At 38.3% G+C, this 19,455-nt stretch overlaps 1 protein-coding gene across 5 annotated transcripts in view; it reads left to right on the forward strand.

The window, feature by feature from the left end:
- Nucleotides 1–19,455, forward strand: part of HSPBAP1 (HSPB1 associated protein 1) — a 40,681-nt gene that overhangs the window by 12,977 nt on the left and 8,249 nt on the right. For 4 of the 5 annotated variants that reach the window (XM_081138334.1, XM_081138335.1, XM_081138333.1 and 1 more), the window contains 2 exons: nucleotides 6,580–6,761; nucleotides 16,293–16,429. In XM_081138334.1, coding sequence (XP_080994460.1) covers nucleotides 6,580–6,761; nucleotides 16,293–16,429 — 319 coding nt within the window. The remainder of the gene's footprint in view (nucleotides 1–6,579; nucleotides 6,762–16,292; nucleotides 16,430–19,455) is intronic. The other variant, XM_081138337.1, reaches the window with a different exon arrangement.

A 19,455-nucleotide genomic window follows, 5' to 3' on the forward strand; every position in this document is an offset into this window, starting at 1 on the left:
GGGCACATACTTGGGTTTCAGGTTCAGTCCCCAGGCCCAGTCTATTCCTGGCCCCAGTCAGGATGCATGGGGGAGGCAACCAGTGGATGTGTCTCTCTGACATCAGTGTTTCTCTCTCTCTCCTTCTCCCTCCACCCTCCCTTCCAGACTCTCTTTAAAATTCAGTGGAAAAAAATATCCTCGGGGGAGGATTAACAGAAAGAAAAGAAAGAAAGAAAGAATAAATAACATATAGTTTATAACCTCATATAAAATGCGTCCTTTTATTTGTGGCTTCAGGCACTATTTATAGTGCTCAGTCTTGGTTGAAATTTTATCTCTCTGCTTTATCAGCTGCCTGACCTCTGTTGCAGCTGATATGTAAAGCTGTTTTTAAAAAATATATATCTTCATAGATTTCAGAGTGAGGAAGGGAGAGGGAGAGAGAAAGAAACATCAGTGATGAGAGAGTCATTGATCGGCTGCCTCCTGCATGCCCCCTCCTGAGGATCGAGCCCGCAACCTGGACATGTGCCCTGACCATGATCTCCTGGATCCTAGGTCGATGTCCAATCACTGAGCCACACTGGCCGAGCTATTTTTTTCATTCTCTTAAGCAATCAGATTTTGCCGGTTCCCTTTGCTTCCCAGAAGACTTGTAATGTTTTGGGGTTTTTTGCCTTATAGTCAGATAAAGCAATTATTGTTACCTCTAAAAACAGTTAATTTAAAGGAAAGAGATAGTGCTGTTTCTAATCTAAAGGAGTCTACAACTATTGCCTGGTTTCAGAATGTGTGTTTAACTTGTATTTAAATGTGGATAAGTTTGGTAGTCTAGAAATTCAGTGTTTTAAGTATTTCTATGATGTGCCTCCTTGAATATCTGTGAATAACTGAGACAGAGCTAAAAAAATTACCCAGCTTCTCCAAACTTCTTTCTTTCATGTTGACCTTCTATTAGATATAGAATTATTTGGTTTTTGGTGTCTAGACTCTCCTTGTGCTCCCATGACAGGTAAAGCAAGATTAATATCTCTGAAGCTCTTTGGCATCTCATTCTAATCACAGACCAAGATGTTTACTGTATTTTTAAAATTAAATGCTAGGCCAGCAGCAGCCACATAAAAATCAGCCTGTGCTTTTTGCTTCTTGATTATAGTCAAATAAATCTTCCACTCACTGAAGACAGTAATTTGGAGAGAAATAGGATGTAATTTTTCCCCATCTTGGTTAGACTTCAAATATAATACTACTACTAATAGCTAACAGTTATTGAGAGCTATTGTGCCCAGCACTGTTCTGAGAGAGAGAAACATTGATGCGAGAGAGACACATCCAGTAGTTGCCTCCTGTACACACCCTGACCAGAGCCAGGGATCGAGCCTGCAACCAGGGTATGTGCCCTTGGCCAGAATCGAACCGGGGACACTTCAGTCCTTGGGCCGATGCTCTAACCACTGAGCAAGACTGACTAGGGCTATTCCATTTTTTATTCTGGCCATCCTGCTGGGTGTGAATTGTTATCTCATTATGCTTTTTTTTTTTAATCCTCACCCAAGGAGTGAGGATATTTTTCCATTGATTTCTCGAGAGTGTGGAAGGGAGGCGGGGGAGGGGGGGACATCAATGTGACAGAGACACATCGATGGGTTGCCTCCCACCCTCATCCCGACCAGGGCTGGGGAACGGACCTGCAACCCAGGTATGTGCCCTTGACTAGGAATTGAACCTACAACCCTCCAGGTGCACAGGGCAATGCTCTAACCACTGGGCAACACTGGCCAGGGCTCATTACGCTTTTAATATACATTTCCCTTGACTAATGGTGTCAAGCATCTTTTCATATACTTATTGACCAGTTGGATATCTTCTTTAGAGAAATGTCTATTCAGAATCCTTTGCCCATTTTCTAATTGAGATGTTTTTTGCTTTTTGGGGTTTTTTGGTCTTTTTATTGTTGAGTTGTAAAAGAGTTCTTTGTATATTCTGGATACTAAAACCTTATCAAATAGATAACTTCCAAATACCTACTTTCTCTCATTCTGTGGGTTATCTTAATAATTTGTTTCTAAAGTTATTCCTTGAGTATAAATGCAATTCTGCCACAAGCAGTATCGGGTAGCGGTATAAGATAGTGACTCTGGTGTCAGTTGGCATGGGTTCAAATTTTGGCTTACTCTGTCACTTCGGGCAAGTCACTTAACTTCTCTGTAATAGAAATGCTTTCACGATTTAATGTGTTCATATACCTAAAACATTTAGAACAGTGCCTAGGACACAGTAAATGCTCAACAAATGTTATTTGAAAATAGAAATAATTTTAAAAGTAAAAATATGACTTTCTCACTGTAGAGAACATTGAAAAAAATGGGATAATCCAAAGAAATTTAAATACACTTGGTTCTATCACCAAAGTGTACATATGTCCATATAGACCTTTTTGTATTTTAAAAATAACATATTAATGTTCATAGCCTACTTTTTTCTACTTAACATATTCTGAGCAGCTTCTCTTGACATTAAATGTGACTTAAATGGCTACCTAGTATTCCTCTGTATGGTAATATCATAATTTATTTTTAAAATTCTCTTATTTTGATATTTAGATTGCTTAGAAATTTTGACTGTAGTGAACAACTTTGAAAATAAATCTTGTCCAAGTTTGTGATTATGTCTCTAGAATAGATTCCTAGAAGATAATGACTTGTTCAAGGGGTATGACCAATAACATCAGTAGCAGCAATACTCATGAAGCTCCTTACACTAGAACCTCAGTTGTTCGGAGTGCCTCTCTTAAGTGATGTCTGGTGACTTGACGACTTACACTCTAAATATCTAGTATCAGTCTGCTTCTCTCTTACTCCATGGCCATCCTCTAGTTGGGGTTACCTACACACCATAGCTGCAGTAGCCTCATCTGTAGTCCCTCTTCACCTCCTGCTCTCCCTACCTAGGCTATTCATACTGAAGCCAGAGACAATTTTGTTTTGTTTTTTGAAACTCATCTTATTTCTCTCCTTAAATGGCTTCCCATTACCCTTAGGTTAAAGGTCAACATTTTGTTTTGGTGTAGAAAGCTGTGTCTGTGTCATCAGCTTAATCTCTCTTCCTGAGCTCAAGCCAAACAAGCATTTCTTCCGTTTTGTATTTCCAGAGGTTTGTTTCTTACCACAGGGCCTTAGCATCTGTAGTCTAGCCATTAGCTTCTCTCTGTTCCTCTTACCCCAGCTTTACCTAGTTAATTTCTCTTCTTCCTTCAGATCTTAGCTCAGATGTCATTTTCTCATGGAAATCTTTCCTGACCACATCTCCCTCCCCCACCCCCAAATGTATGACTATTAAATTATCTCAGAGCACCTGCTATTTCTTTTTTTTAAATTTATCTTTATTGTTTAAAGTATTGTAGATGTCCTGCTCCATCTTGCCTTCACCACACTATTGTCTGTGTCCATGGGTTATGCATTTTGCATATAAATTCTCGGGTTAATCTCTCCAGAACCCACCCCCCGCCCCCCACCTTCCCTCTGTGATTTGTCAGTCTGTTCCATGCTTCTATGTCTCTGGATCTATTTTGTTCATCAGTTTATTTTGCTCATTAGATTCCAAATATGAGTGAGTCTTAGTAACACTTAGCATAGCTATAATCACATGGTTAGTTATGTTAGTAATGAACTGTTTAAAGTCTCTCTTCCCATGAAGAATTTCACCTTTGTGAGTGCCAGGGCCATGTCTCATTGTGGACTGAGCACCTAATGGACATTCAGATATTTGTCAGGTGAAAGAATAGAAGGTCTCTGATATGATGGCCCAGCACTTTGCAGAAAGCACTTTTTAAAAAATAATCTTGCTTGGGGTGCTGAACACACAATATAATATACAGATGATGTACTACAGAATTGTATGCCTGAAACCTATGTAATTTTATTAACCAGTATCACCCCAATAAATTCAATTTAAAAAAGAAATTAAAACAATCTTGCTGATAGTTGAAAAATGATATCTCATGAGTTTAATTAACATTTCTTTGATTGCCAGTAATGTTGAACATGTGTTTATTAGCAATTTCTATTTTCTTTCTGGTAATAGTTGTTTGACTATTCTTTATTGGCTTTCAGGTTTTTGAGTTTTTAAAAAACTAAATTCCTTACATATTAAGAATACTGTATTTGGTGTAAATGTTCCACAGCTTTTTTATCCACTCTTCTACTGATGGGCACCTGGACTGCTTCCAGATCTTAGCTATTGTAAATTGTGCTGCTATGAACATAGGGGTGCATATATTCTTTCTGATCAGTGTTTTAGGAATCTTAGGATATATTCCTAGAAGTGGGATCACTGGGTCAAAAGGCAGTTCCATTTTTAATTTTTTGAGGAACCTCCATACTGTTTTCCATAGTGGCTGCACCAGTCTGCACTCCCACCAGCAGTGTACCTGGGTTCCCCTTTCTCCACATCCTCGCCAGCATGTGTCATTTGTCGATAGCAGCCATTCTGACAGGTGTGAGGTGATACTTCATTGTGGTTTTAATTTGCATCTCTCTGATGATTAGTTACGTTGAGCATGGAATACTATGTAGCTGTAAAGAAGGATCCCTTACCCTTTAGGACAGCATGGATTGACCTGGAGAATATTATGCTAAGCAAAATAAGCCAGGCAGAGAAAGACAAATACCACATGATCTCACTTATATGTGAAATCTAAAGAATATAATAAACTGATAAACAAAATAGATTTAGTGATACTGAAGCATGAAACAGACTGACGAATCTTTGAGGGAAGGTGGGGGTGGGGGAGTGGGGAGAGATTAACCAAAGAATTTATATGGATATATGCATAGCCCATGGACACAGACAATAGTGTGGTGAAGGCCTTGGGTGGTGGGTGGGTGCGGGGTAAAAGGGATCAAAGGGGGGAAAGGGGGACATCTGTAATACTTTCAGCAATAAAGATAATAAAAAAGATGAAATAAAAATCATCTGCAATCTTAAAAAAAAAAAAAGAATACTGTATTTTATACTAATCTTACCAGATTAAAGGGGTCCACTTGCCAGCACACACCAAAGCCCAAAAAGATGTGAACAAGAGTTTACAACAAAAACAGTAAAGATTTATTTAAGGAAATGGCACCACGCCCAGAGCCACAGGTAAGCTAGTTCTTAAAACCTGGCTCCAGGATGGACCACACAGGGACAGATTAAATATAGGAAAAGTTAATAATCATGGTGATTAAGGGAGTTGGGGTTGTAGGCTCTACTGATTGGTTGAGGCCAGGGTAGGGAGTAGTTGATCATTTTATTAGGTCCTGAGCTCAAGTGTGGTGCTCTTCTGCCTAGTTATGTGAGGTTGTGGTCAGTAGGTTCCTTCTGCTTTCATGGGCCTGGGACTGAAACACAATTGAGGTCAAGATGTGCGGTTGGTTTTATCAAAGCTGTTTTGTGGTCAGCAGACCTGAGGCTTTGGTCTTAAGACAGTTTGATGCTGACAGGAGGCTGATGTCCTAAGGGTTTAACCATTAGGAAAGGGAATAGATGGACAGAAAGGAGAAAGGGTCATGTTAAAGAAATGCAGTTTCTGCATGGGGACACTAATGTGTTTCCCACTTTATTGTTTGCCTTTTGATTTTGCTTCACATTTTTACCTTTAAATGTAGTCAAATAATATTTCATTAATATTTTAAATTTTATTTTTTTTATTTACTTAGAAATGTCTTCTGTATCCTGAAGATAAATATTCTAATATTTTTTAAATAGCTTAATGATTTCTTTTTTACATTTTACTCAGTAAAACCTTTCTTTCAGAAAAGCTTTTGGTTTTTTTGTTTAACAACTAAATCAGCCAATAGTAAGGGTAGTCTTTAATCTTAAGGTTAAAACTGTGTCTTTTTTAAAACTTGGAATATTTTACTATTTTATTTTAAAATGAACAGTTAATTCAACAGTGTCTCTTTAAAAATTGTTTATTAAACTTATTGGGATAACATTGGCTAATAAAATTATATAGGTTTCAAGTGTACAATGTTGTATCTGTATATTGCATTGTGTGTTTACCACCCACAGTTGAATCTCTTTCTGTCACCATATGTTTGACCCCCTTTACCTTTTATTACTCCCCTCCATCCCCCTTTCCCTCTGGTAACCACTATACTGTTATCTGTGTCTATGAGTTTTTATTTGTCTGTTTGTCTTATTTGTTCATTTGTTGCTTTCAGTTTTATATCCCACATATGAGTGAAATCATATGGTTCTTGACTTTTTCAGTCTGATTTCTTTTGCTTAGCACGATTCTCAAAATCTGTCCATGTTGTCTCAAGTGGCAGTATTTCATCTTTTCTTATGGCTGAGTAATATTCTATTGCGTATATGTACCACTTCTTCTTTATACAATCATCTATGAAAAGATACCTTGGTGTTTTTTACTTTTATGTTTAATCATAAGTATTGTGCATGTTGTAAATGACTTTTATATAGCAAGTGCAAAATTAATTGTTAATTAATTTAAATGATAGTTAACATTGTTGGTTGAAATAATCTTTATTTTTAAAAAAACAATTTTGGAAACTATTCCATATACATTTAAAATTGGGTTCTCTTACATTGCAGTTCCTCAGTTTGAAACTACATGTAGTTACGTAGAAGCTACACTTGAAGAATTTCTGACCTGGAACTGTGACCACTCTAGTATTTCTGGACCATTTACAGATTATGATTATGACAAATTCTGGGCTTATGCTGACTATAAATATGTTGTCAGTCTATTTGAAGACAGGACAGATATTTTCCAGGTAAGTCAACACATTCCTTTTACTCATGGTAATAATTTGTCCTTGAGAAAAGATCACAAATTAGAAATTCCCTGGTACCATTTTCCTTCATTGTCATTTTCTCTAAAAGAGATCACTGTGAGTGTTGAGTATTTTATCCACTCAACCCAAAAGATTTGCTCAAGAGAAGCGGGATGTTTGGCGCACACACACGAGCAGCCTTCTCACTGTTACTCTCTGCTCACCATATTTCCTATACACTCTCCTGAGCTGGTTTGGAGTATATTAGAAGCATATATTGTGTATAAAACTTCATTTCCTCTGACCTACATATAAGTTCTTGTTCTGTCAGTGAGGGAGAGGGAGGTAAAAAGCTGGTTACATGAAGAAGCATTCCAGGCTGCTGCTCCCATTTCTCCCTGCTCTGGGGGCTTAGTGTAGGTTCATGGCCGGAGTCAGATGCTGGGCTCCCAGTGTTTGATTGTAGAAGTCCTGCAGAAGTGTGGGCTCACTTGCAGAAGTAAGAATGTGGAAGTTCTCTGCCATGTGTTGACATAATTGACAGTGAGCTTGCAGGCTACATATCCTCTTTCTCTTTAAGTGCTTTCTACTTCAAACTGCCAATTTATTTTGTGGGGTGATTTTGCAAACTCCTGCTCTGGATTCTATGTGTGTCTTAGGCCTGGGGCAGGAATGGGAATAGTCCCAGGAAGCTGTTGGGATGATTTTGCCTTGCCCACAATCAGGTCAAGGCTCTAGAATCCCTTACCCTGCCCCATCCTTTGCAGAGAGAAGTCTTTCGCCATCCCTGTGGGCTGTTCACCCCCACTCTTCTCCTGCGGGTCACCGCCGCCCTCTCTCTGGACTTCCCTCTCACATAGGCTGATAGTCCTTGGACTCCTGAGAAGTTTTTCATTTAGCCTGTATTTTTATTTTTCATTTTGAATCAAGGTGTAGATGCTGATTTTATGTAATTACTATGATACAATTGTTAATACTTTGTAGCTTTCCTTAAATTTTAAAAATTTTTACTTAATTTTTGCTTTTTATAAATGAAAAATACATTACTTGCTTCCTAGTTGTTAGTTGAGGATTTTTTTTTCTTTAAATATGTTTTTATTGATTTTAGAAAGAGAGGAAGGGAGAGGGAGAGAGAGATAGAAACATCGATGAGAGAGAAGCATCAACATCTATTGGCTGCCTCCTGTACACCCCCCACTGGGGATCAAGCCCGCAACCCGGGCATGTGCCCTGATGGGAATCGAACTGGTGACCTCTTAGTGCATGGGTCCATGCTCAACCACTGAGCCACGCCCAACTACAGCTCAGTGAGGATGTATTTTTATTCTCATAACCATAAAAGAATGCATCAGTTTTTAAAACATTCAGTAGATACTTTCTGAATCCAAAGTCTATACCACATCTGCTCTTTACTAATTTTTAAATGATAATTTTGAGGTAATTTTTTTCTTACAACCTTAGTTGTGATCATTTTATATGAATCTTTAACCCTGGACCTTTTACCCCTCACCCACTCTGTAGATTAGATTAATACTTTTTTACTTCATATTTCAGGCAAAACATCGTGTAATAGTAACATTTATCAAGTACTTTCTTATACTTAGTTCTTTTCTAAGTGCTTTACATTTATAATCCTCACAGTAACCCCATGATTTAATAATTATCCCTATTTTAAGAAAAATTAGGCACAAGGTGGTTAAGTAAAATGTTTCTGAGAATGTACAACTAAGAAAAGAGTAGCCCATGCAATCTTACCTCCAGGCTTTAACTACTGCACTGTATGCCTACAGAAGGTCTAAATGCGTTCAGTTCGGTGGGACTCTACAGCTAGAATTAAGGAATTCCATTCATGCTGAGCCTAGGCTCACCCTGCCTTGGATGAATCTCCAATCTGACCCCATCAGTTGTCTGTCTCAGCCCAGGCATAACAGCACTGGGCGTACACATATCCAATCCGTTAAGTGTGGATATAAAGGCAGTATTTTCGTAATATGCTAGAATTCTAATTGAGCCCTTATCAAATCTGACCTTTTTAGTTGAATGAGTTTTCTGTCAGCTGACATCATTGTGATTAATTCTCTGGATTAGAACAGGCAAATCTACTGTGAATAACCAAGTCCATAATTCAGATTTTTTTTTTTTAGCTCAAAGTTTTCTGAGTACCAAGTCTTCTTACATCAGGTACCAAAGTTGTTAGTTTACTTTTACCACTATAATTCATTCAGTCAGTAAGTCTTGTTACTTATTGTTTCAAGCCTTCTTCTCTCTGTCATAAAATGGTGGGTAGTTAAACATTAAAACTGATAAATTTTAAAAGCATTTATTAATTCATTTTCGATAAACTCTCATGTGAACATAAGTAACATTTTTAATGAAAATAACCATATTCAAAAGTTTTTTAAATGTTCTGAGAGGAGTAGTATTGGTTTTATATTTTTGTCTTTTTTAATGTCTGTCTTAATAGAAGACAGCTGGATTCTTCTGTCTGCTTCTTCATTCAATCTGTTGTAATTTGTTGGTTTATTTGAGGGATATGAAGAATATCTTTTAGCAGCCTTTTTAGATAGTTGTAGATTTTATAAAAATACTCCACCAAACTTGACAAGGGGTAGTTTCTCAAAAGATTTGTTTGTTGCAGTATAGAGTCTGAGCCCATAATCAACTAACTCTTTGTATTCTCACAATAAAATCCATTGGTCTGTCTTGTATGGAATGGAGGTTTTTTAGTCCTGTTCATTGGCCATTTGGAAAATATTGGTTTATTGAGTTATGTAGTTCTTCCAACTATTAATACATTTCAGTGTGCTTCATCATAAAAAAAAGTCACATTTGCTAATATCATCACCATTCTCATCAGAAAGTCTTTTAAGTATTAGGAAGCTTTCAAGCTTATGGGTTTTGGGATACAAGTTTCCAAAATCATTTTCATTCTGTTCAAAATATTTTCTTTTTTTTTTTAATGTTAAGATTTTATTACAAAGCTTCCTTTTGTACAAAAAGTAAAAATGCTGTTTCAATCTTGGTGTAACTGGTAGCCACAGATGGTTAACTCACCAATCATAGCTACTATCCATACTACAGCAAAAGTCTTACACGAAAACCTAACAACGTGTACAATTCTGTTGGTGTGCAGTCCCCAGGCGTGGTGATAGATTTCCAAAAAAGACTAAATGGATGTAGGCAGAATGTTGTACAAACTATTTTCTAATTTTTCTTGTGATTTATTCTTAGACTTATGGATTTTTTAGATATATAATGTTCAGTTTCCAAATATTTGGGGATTTTCTAGCTATCTTATTGATTTCTAATTTAATTCTATTATAATCAGAGAATATATTTTGTATGATTTCACTTCTTTTAAGTTTATTGCTTTATGGTCCAGAATATAGTCATTCTTGATAAATGTCCCAGGTGCACTTGAAACTAATATGTATTCTATTGTCGTGTTTTATAATTATCAGTTAAGTGAAGCTGATTGTTCAAGTCTCCTGTATCCTTACTGATTTTCTGTACACTTGTTCTATCCATTATATAGAAAAAGGTATTGACATTTTCCAACTATAATTGTATATTTGTTTCTTTTTCAGTTTAGGTTGGTCAGTTTTAGTTTCATGTATTTTGAAACTATTAGGTTCATGTACATTTAAGATTATTGTGTGCTTTTAGTGGATTGATCTTTTATCATGATGAAATGACCCCATCTCTCTCCTGGGTTCTTCCTTATTTTGATGTCTACTTTGTCTGAAGTCAACTTTGTTTGCTTTGCCTTTGAATTAATGTTAGCATGAAAAAGGAGTACTTACTATATGATTCTATTTATATAAAATTGTAGAACTTGCAAATAAATTAACAGAAAATAGATTACTAGTTGTCTAAGAATTAGGGAGTAGGGAGAGATGGGTTACAAAGTGTCATAGGTGAACTTTTGGTCATGATCAAGTTGTTATCTTGATTGTAGTATTGGTTTCTAAGGTATATACTTATGTAAAAATTCACCAAATTTTACACTTACTATATATGCTGCTTATTGTATATCAGTTATATGTCAGTCAAGCTGTTTTTTAAAAATGCAATGCTACCAGTACACTTTGGTTCTACTGTCTTGACCAGCAGTTTTATTCATCATTATTTTTGTGCCCTCAGTGCAAATGTCAACACAGTGAAATAAGCAAATAGCATCTTAGTAGTATTATGAAAATAATTTTAACTTTACAGATCCCATGAAAGGGTTTCAGGGACCCCCAAGGGGGTCTATGGACCACTTTGAGAACCTCTGGTCTACATCACTTCTGAAATTACTCTTTGTTTCTCCAGTTCTGACTCTTTCTCTAATTAATTCTAAAACAGTTTCATATGAAAATACATTTCAAGTCATGCTCCAGATTAAATATTGAAATATGTTAATCAAGTTCACAAACATTTCATGACTTAAAATTGTATAAGGATAGCATTTAAGACTCCCCCCAACATAATTGATGTGACCTTTTTCCTCTGCATTAGTCCCTGTCTAGTCTTTTTGCTGACTGCTGGACCACTGTGTTCTCTCTCATCTGCTGGCCTTTGCTCATGCTCTTCTCAATTTCTGCCTATTAAAATTCTACTTCTTAGGGCCTGGCTCAGATTCAGCGTTGGCTATGAAGCCTTCTCAACCACTTATACCCAAATCCATTCAGCCCTTGCCTTCATTCCTCTCTATCTTATTTGGATTGTTATTTAAATGGTATATGATATGGAGTTTCTCTAACAATATTGTAAGCTCTTTGGGAAGGGACTATGTTTTATAACTTTTTATTCCCCGAAAGTGCTAACATGGTGCTGAATGCAATAGTCCCCCTTATCTACCGCAGGTATGTCCCAAGATCCCCAATGGATACCAGAAACTACTGACAATACTGAACCCTATATATACTATGATATTTTCCTAGTCATGATAAAATTTAATTTATAAATTGTGCACAGTAAGAGATTAATAATAACTAATAATAAAATAGAACAATTATAACAATATACTGTAATAAAAATTATGTGAATGGCTTTGGAGCCATTGTTAAGTAAAATAAGGGTTATTTGAACACAAGCATTGACCACAGTCAAATAACCCAGAAGGCTAAGTGTCTAAGGGTGGATAGCATATACAGCAAGGATACACTGGACAAAGGAATGATTCATGTCTTGGGCGGGAAGAAGCCAGTCTGTGTGAGATTTCATCACACTACTTAGAACGGTGTGCAATTTAAAACATATTAATTATTTATTTCTGGAATTTTTCATTTAATATATTTGAACCACAGAAAGTGAAATTACATATAAAAGGGGGTGCGACCACTGTACATAATAAGTAATTGAACGGTTACATAAGTGTATTTTTTTTCTTCTCTTATTTCTTGTTTTGATATTTCTTTGGTCTTGAGGGCCCTTCGGAAAATGTTTTAACTTAAACCCCTAGCTTCACCCTTGTCAAATTTTCTGTGGCTTCTAATTAAGTGTAGCTTTTGTCAATCTTGATAAGAAATTCTTAGCTCTCTTCAGGCTTCTACTTGTTTTATAAGGTTTTACTTAGCCTCTACTTAAAGTTGCCATGTATTAACCCTTTTATTTCAAAAATTAAATTCACCCACTGTAAATATGTAATATACATACTGTTAAGTACATTGGCAAATATACTGATATGATTGGAAAATATCCTGTGGCCAAAATTAGGCTTTTTGACACTTAACTGACTTTCATGTATGGCAAATGAAATTAATAAGTCTCACTATTTTTTGGTTATGTATCATATCATTGACTAATCTAAGTAAGCATTTATTTGGAACATTTTGTTCTCTACTTCCCAAGAAAGGTAGAGGGTTTGTGACATTACTATATAAAATTTCTTTATCTGTGACTCATTAGGTAAGAATGACAGGTGTTACCTTTTATAATTATCAATAGGCATCATCACAATTGAAGCTGTTAAAAATCAACATATAGCAAAAGGGATTTTGCCCCAAGAATGTTTTCTAGGTAGGTCCCATTTTCTGTTGTGACTTAAATTGGCTACCGAGAGTCAGGAACCTTGTTTAAGTCACCAGGACACAGAATCCTAAAGTGCAATACATGGAAAATTAGTTCTATCTAACCTGTCTTGGACTTTATAACATAATTATCAGAGTAGGTTGAAATTGAACCAGGTGTTTTAGTAATGATTAAAGGGGTTTCTTTGATGGCCAGTCATGCTTTCTGATGAAACACATTGGAATGTCAAAGAATTTGGGTGTTTATCCAAGCCTACCTGTTTTGTGTTAAAGTTTTACATTGTATTTATAGTTAATTGTATTGTTTTAAAATTCCATTCTTATTGTTTTGACCAATATTAGGGTTTTTTTCTTGTTTTTAAATTTAGATGTAAGTTCATTACAGAATTATTTGTAATCAGTTTTTGTTTTGTTTTGTTTTTTTAAAATATATCTTTATTGCTTTCAGAGAGAGGAAAGGAGAGGGAGAGAGCGAGATAGAAACATCAATGATGAGTCATTGATCGAGCCCCGAATCCCAGGCATGTGCCCTGACCGGGAATCGAACCCCGATCGCCTGGATCCTAGGTCGACACTCAACCGCTGAGCCACGCCCAGCCGGGCTGTAATCAGTTTTTCCCATATGTATTTATGATCTAGGTATGGAGAAAAGTAGAAGACAAGTTTTAATGTGACAGACTCAAATTAACGATGATGACAAGTTACCCAAATAGCATGATATAAGGTAAAGAACAAATACTTTTGAGTTGGGGTGTTCTCAGAGCCTCTATTTGGTATGAGCTATTATAAGCTCATTTAACCTGTTTGAACCTTAGATTTCTTATCTATAAAACAGTAATGAAAGTAATAATACATATGTGAAAATATTATTTAAATATTTTACCAAGTAATATAGTGTCTTCTAGAACGAAACAGTTTAAGAATTATTTTTGGTGATTGGCTCACATGGTAAGCCAAAAAAGCCACCCTTCTCTATTATAAGCATCTTATCAGTTTTTCTTCAGTTCTCTGGTTACAACTGTAAAACTATGGAAAATTTGGTTACTTGTACATTTTTTAAGTGGTGTTTGATTCTGCAACAGTTATTTAACTTGTTAATTGGAACAGTTTTGGGAGATACTAAGGATAAAAATAGACCTAGTTACCTAGGTCAATGACAGCAGTTTTTAAGCATTTGTTGTACTCACCAGTAGGTACTAGAGATGCCGACTTGAATGAAATTGGGACTCCATGGGACTTCAATGTCGAATGCAGAAGCCAAGCCTTAAGACAGAATCATATAAAATGTTCTGTTAGAGTTCAGTGCTGTTTCTGGCATTATTTTATCACTTAAATGTTGTAATACTTTTAGAATATTATGCATATCAAGAATATTGAATGGAGCATGTACATTTTCTTGAATTTCATCTTTTTTTTAGAATCTCTTTGTTTTAAGTGTTGGGGGACATTTTTAATTAAACAACTTTAAAAACTTATCCTCGTTGTTATGTGGAATCCAGTTTCAAGATATTGTAATAACAGAAAGTAGATCAATGGTTGCAGGGGCTGAGGGAAGGAAGGGAGGGAAGGGAAGGAAGGAAGGAAAAGGAGAAGGCATGACAATTTTTCAGATAACTTAAGACTGCAGTTTTTGGCAGAAGAGAAATAAACTTGTCTGTATCCGTAGAAAGCAAATCTAAGATCTTCTTCTTGAGGTTACAGGCAAGCGGATAGTGTTTTTTGTAGTGAGCAGTTAACTAGACACTTAATTCTGTTTTCGGGGTAGTATTAGAATAGAATGTTCTTGATATAGATGATTGGTAAAGACTTTTCCAGTGCTTGAGGTGGATGTGAGAATAGACTCCAAGGTGGATCTGTGGCCTAACAGGGTCACTTGTTTTCAGGAAGACTTAAGGCAGATTCCTCCTGAGCCTATATTGATTTCAGACATTTGGCTACCTGTAAGTAGCTGACCTCAATTGGCAAAAAACCCCAACTCTCAAGAGCCTGTGAGAAAAGAAACAAAATAGGTACCTCAAATGCTGTTTTCTGACAAATTTACTTTGATTTACTCTCTCTGCAACCCCACCCCCACTACCCCACTCAACTCTTCATCCTTTGGTTTTCCCAGCTAATTTGCTACTGAAATTTAGGTAGTTTAGGTCACCTTGATCTAATCATTCCAAAATAATTTTCCTTTTTTAGTCATTATTGTGTTAGATAAGAGGACAAGGGAGACCTCTTGTCAATTTCTCATATAGTAAACTTTCCTACCCACCCTGTAGGAAAATATTTTTTCTGTGATTCTTTCTGAAGCAGTGCTGTGGAACAGCTTCTCACTTGTGGTCAGTCCATTGGCTCCCTCAAAGTAGGTGAGAAATTGTGTGTGTGTGTGTGTGTGTGCGTGCGCGCGCATTTCTTTGTGCAAAGGGGTGTTGGCATTCATTAGATTCCCAAGGGAGTATAGTGAGAAGAAGATTAAGAAAGATTAAGAATCACTTAAACCAGCTTTTTCTTAGCTAAGGCAAACCCCTGATTCTTGTTTTAATACTGCACATCTTTCAGCTTCCTTTAGTTAAATTCTCTGTGTGTGAGGTGTGGTGAATTGTTCAGCAAGGACCCAGGTGAATTGGAAGTCTTCCCCAAGTGCCCTGCTGGGGACCAGGAGTCCTTTTATCCTAGAGCAGCACCCCCTGCTCACTTCTATCAAAGCATTTGTCACATTACAGTGAAAGGGTCCATTTATGAAACTATTTTTCTTTATTAGATTTGAAGGCTAGGCCTGTGTTGTATTAGTTTTGTATTCCAAACACCCAGTATCATACCAGCTAGATGCTTAAAAATGTTCTTGACCTGAACCATGTACCCATAATCAGCCAACAGATTCTTCTTTCCTTCCCAAGCAGCCAGTGTTTTGAGCACTTACCCTGAGCCAGGTATAATTTTAGGCATTGGGGATACAGAGGTGAGCTCACTGCATGGATCTGATGGGCTATTTCCAGAGGACACATGATTGTTGCCACTCCCTGAAGCTGCTGCATGTGAGCCATACGCATTTACAATGGTGCTGACCTGGCAGAAATTCCTCCTTCTATAACAGACGTTAGTTATGTGCACATGTTCCGCTATTTTCACCACTCAGAACAAAAATGGAAATGCCCGTTCTGGTCTTCCTCAAAACCATCTATTAAATGTCTCCCCAAAATATTCTTTCTCTGAATGAAGCTGTTAATGGTGTACCTCTAAACATAGAAAATATAGATTGAACATATTGGTAAAAGAAGTGTCAGCATTTAGGACCATGTTTTGCATGTAGAAGTGTTTTTTGTTTTGTTTTTTAAAAACTCAATGGGAAAAATTCATGATTAAAAAAATGAAGAAAGCAAAACCTTCATGCCTGCCTCACTAGTTTGCTCTCTTCTAGCTTATACATATATTTAATTCCATGGATTTGGGTTTATGTTCAGTAAATGTGCAGCACTACCATACAGGGGAATTGGCTGGTTCTTGATGTACTCTAACTTTATTTTCAAAACAGGATGTGCTATGGTCTGACTTTGGGTTTTGTGGAAGAAACGGACGGGAAAGTACATTGTGGATTGGCTCCCTGGGGGCCCACACACCCTGTCATCTGGACTCATATGGTTGCAACTTAGTATTCCAGGTACAAGGAAGGTAATACACATGCGTGTGCATGAGAGTATATGTGTCTGGATGTCTGTGTGTGTCTCTGTGTGTGTTGCACAGGAAGAGGAACCAGTACTGAGTAGGCAGTAGGACCCCCAAGGTTTATTTCCAGCTCTATCCTGGCAGCCTTCCTCATGACCAGGGCAGATCTCTTGACCTCTGGCTGTTTCCTTCTTTGTGAAGTGAGGGGAACACTGTAAATGGTGGTTTCCGTGTGTGTCTCTCAGCCATGTTCAGTATTGCCTTCAGAAAGCTGATCCCAGAATTCCAGGATTCCTCTCCCCGTTCAGCTAGACAGCATTCTGCTTAGCTCTTTTACATAAGAATCTGCATAATTTTCAAACTTTGATTTAAAAGCAGGAACACCCACCCTGGCCGAGTGGTTCAGTGGGTTGGAGTGTCGTCCCATGCACCAGAAGGTTGTGGGTTCAATTCCCAGTCAGGGCACATGCCTTGGTTGCAGGTTTGATCCCTGGTTGGGACTCATGAGGGAGGCAGCCAATTGATGTTTCTCTCTCTCTCTCTCTCTCTCTCTCTCTCTCTCTCTCTGTCTCCCTCCCTCTCTCTCCCTCTCTCTCTCTCTCTCTCTCCCCCGCCTTCTCCCCCCTCCCCTCCTCCCCCTCCCCTCCCCTCCTCCCCCTCCCTCCCTCCCTTCCACCTTCTCTTAAAAAAAAAAGGGGGGGCAGGAACACCCTTTCTTCAAGCCTAAATAAGAGCAGAACAGTTTGTTGAAAGGAAGTGACTTTGTGGCTACCCCCAGGCCCCTGAGGTGATGCCAGGGAGCCTGGTTTGAGAACTGCTGGACCAGAACTGCCTCTTTCAACTCTAACTTTTAGTTTATGCCTACCTGTAGACACAATGCAGTATTTTTTTTAGCTTTAGGTCAGTTTTGTATTTTCATCAATCTGTGTACCCTAAGAGATATATAAGGGCTAAGTCAGGTAATACTTTTGATAGTCCCTGGTTCTAGGAATTATGTGGGAATTTAAGTGTTTCTGCCACTTGGAAGATGTACTCTGGCTGTTGTGTATGCAGCCTTATTTTCTCCTAGTTAATGATACCCCAGTCTCCTCTCCGGGCCTTGCAGAACATTAATAGGGCAGCACAGAGGGAAAAGCAGAAATGTCATGAGGGTCTTGACTCCCAGGCAAATACTGTACTATGTATTCTCTGTTCTTTCAGCATGCCGAACCATGAGAGCTTTTTGAGCAGAGGTGGACATGATTTACTGCGTTTTCTCATTAACAAAAGAAGCATGCATGTATATTACATTTTAAGCCAAGCCAAGCAAATTGTATGGGATGATTATCATTATGGCTCTTCCTTTGGGACACAGAGCTCTAGTGCAGAGGTAGGAGCTGGGACCTGGAGAGGTCAGGAGATCTGTGACCTAGTTAGTGGTTCTACCACTAATTCTATCCCTGTGAATGACCCGAGCAAATACTGGGTCCCTCTTCTGCTACTTTGAAAGTGAAATTAGACTGATGATCTCTTAAGAGTCCTTCCAACTCTAACATTCTAAACATACTAAATACCAAAAATTTTTCTAAACCAGTCATAGGTGCAGTGGAATGGAGCAGCTTTATCATCTCTAAGGCAAAGTAAGACTTTAGTATATACTCCTTAGTTTGAAATTAGCAGCCAGCTGCTTCCTGTTAGATGGGCCAGGTTCAGAAACCCAGGTACAGAAACTCACCGGGGCAGGAAGCCCCAGATGCCTAGAGAGGGCTGAAACTGGGAAAACAAGAACTTTGTCCCCAGGGTAATCTATGCTCCCCTAGCATATCCCTGGTCATGCTGTTTAGACCCCCTGAGCATTCCTCCCTAAAGATAACATCTAGGCCTCAGTTGTATTTTAGCTCCAGGCCCAGGTAAGCAGTGAAACCAGATAAGTGTCTCACCACCACCCCCAGGATGACTCAGGACCAGATACCTCAACTGATACCCCCTGCCCTGGCACCGACCAATCAGTGGAGACCATGACCAGGAAAGAGCACTCGTGGAAAACTGATGAATATTCTATTTAGACACTCTCAAGACCTCCCCTTAGATTCCCGGCTGCAAGAGAGATAAATATGCTCAGGACAAAGGACCCAGTGAGCACTCTCCCATAAGGGGAGCACACCAGCACCATCTCTATCCCTCCACTGGGACCCCACTAGAGTTGCAAGCAGAGGAGCAATGGGCAGCAGCAACTCGACCCTGGCTTATCCCCGAACCTGTCTCCAAGATCCCTGAACCTGTCTCCAAGGCCCCTTCTCTCTCTGACTTCTCAGTGAGCCAGAGCAGCCCAGCCTGGGCTCTCCTGTTGCTTCTTCTATGCCCTTCCTTGTTTCACTGTCCCAGGTATATTTTTGCTGCCATTATGGACCCCACACCCTTTGGCTCAGTACTGCATAGCCCTTCCCTGTGGATATCCCCATCCCCTTTTAATAAATTTAATTTTTCTTTATTCACCTGTCTGAGATGGCTATTTAGCCTGCCCGCGCACCACAGACCACTAACCTCTCACTTCCCAGTTCTGAAAGGACATGACAGCCCACTGGAACTGCATTGGGTCACTGGAGGGCTTCAGGCTTTTCTCAGAACCAGGAGTTTCCCTCTCTGTCCTCTTTGCTTCCCCACCAGTGTATTTCTGTGTATGTCTCTTGTTTTTGATACTTGTCCTTCCTTTACCTCCCATGTTCTCCCTCTACTGGCTCAAAGTATCAGTGTGTCTGGTGTTTTGTAAGTTAAAACTTATCACCATTTTTCAAAAAAAATTTTTTTAATTGATTTCTAGAGTGAGAGGAAGGGAGAGGGAGAAAAAGAGAAACATCAATGAGAGAGAAACATCGATCAACTTCCTCCTGCATGACCCCCCACCAGGGATCGAGCCCACAACCTCCAGCATGTGCCCTAACCAGGAGTTGAACCAGCGATCTTTGGGTGCACAGGATCACACTCAACCAACTGAGCCACACCGGCCAGGGAATTTTTCAAAAATTTTTTAAGTGACTGAAACATCTTACAGT

Source organism: Miniopterus schreibersii (genome assembly GCF_964146895.1).
Source record: "Miniopterus schreibersii genome assembly, chromosome: 5".
NCBI lineage: Eukaryota > Metazoa > Chordata > Mammalia > Chiroptera > Miniopteridae > Miniopterus > Miniopterus schreibersii.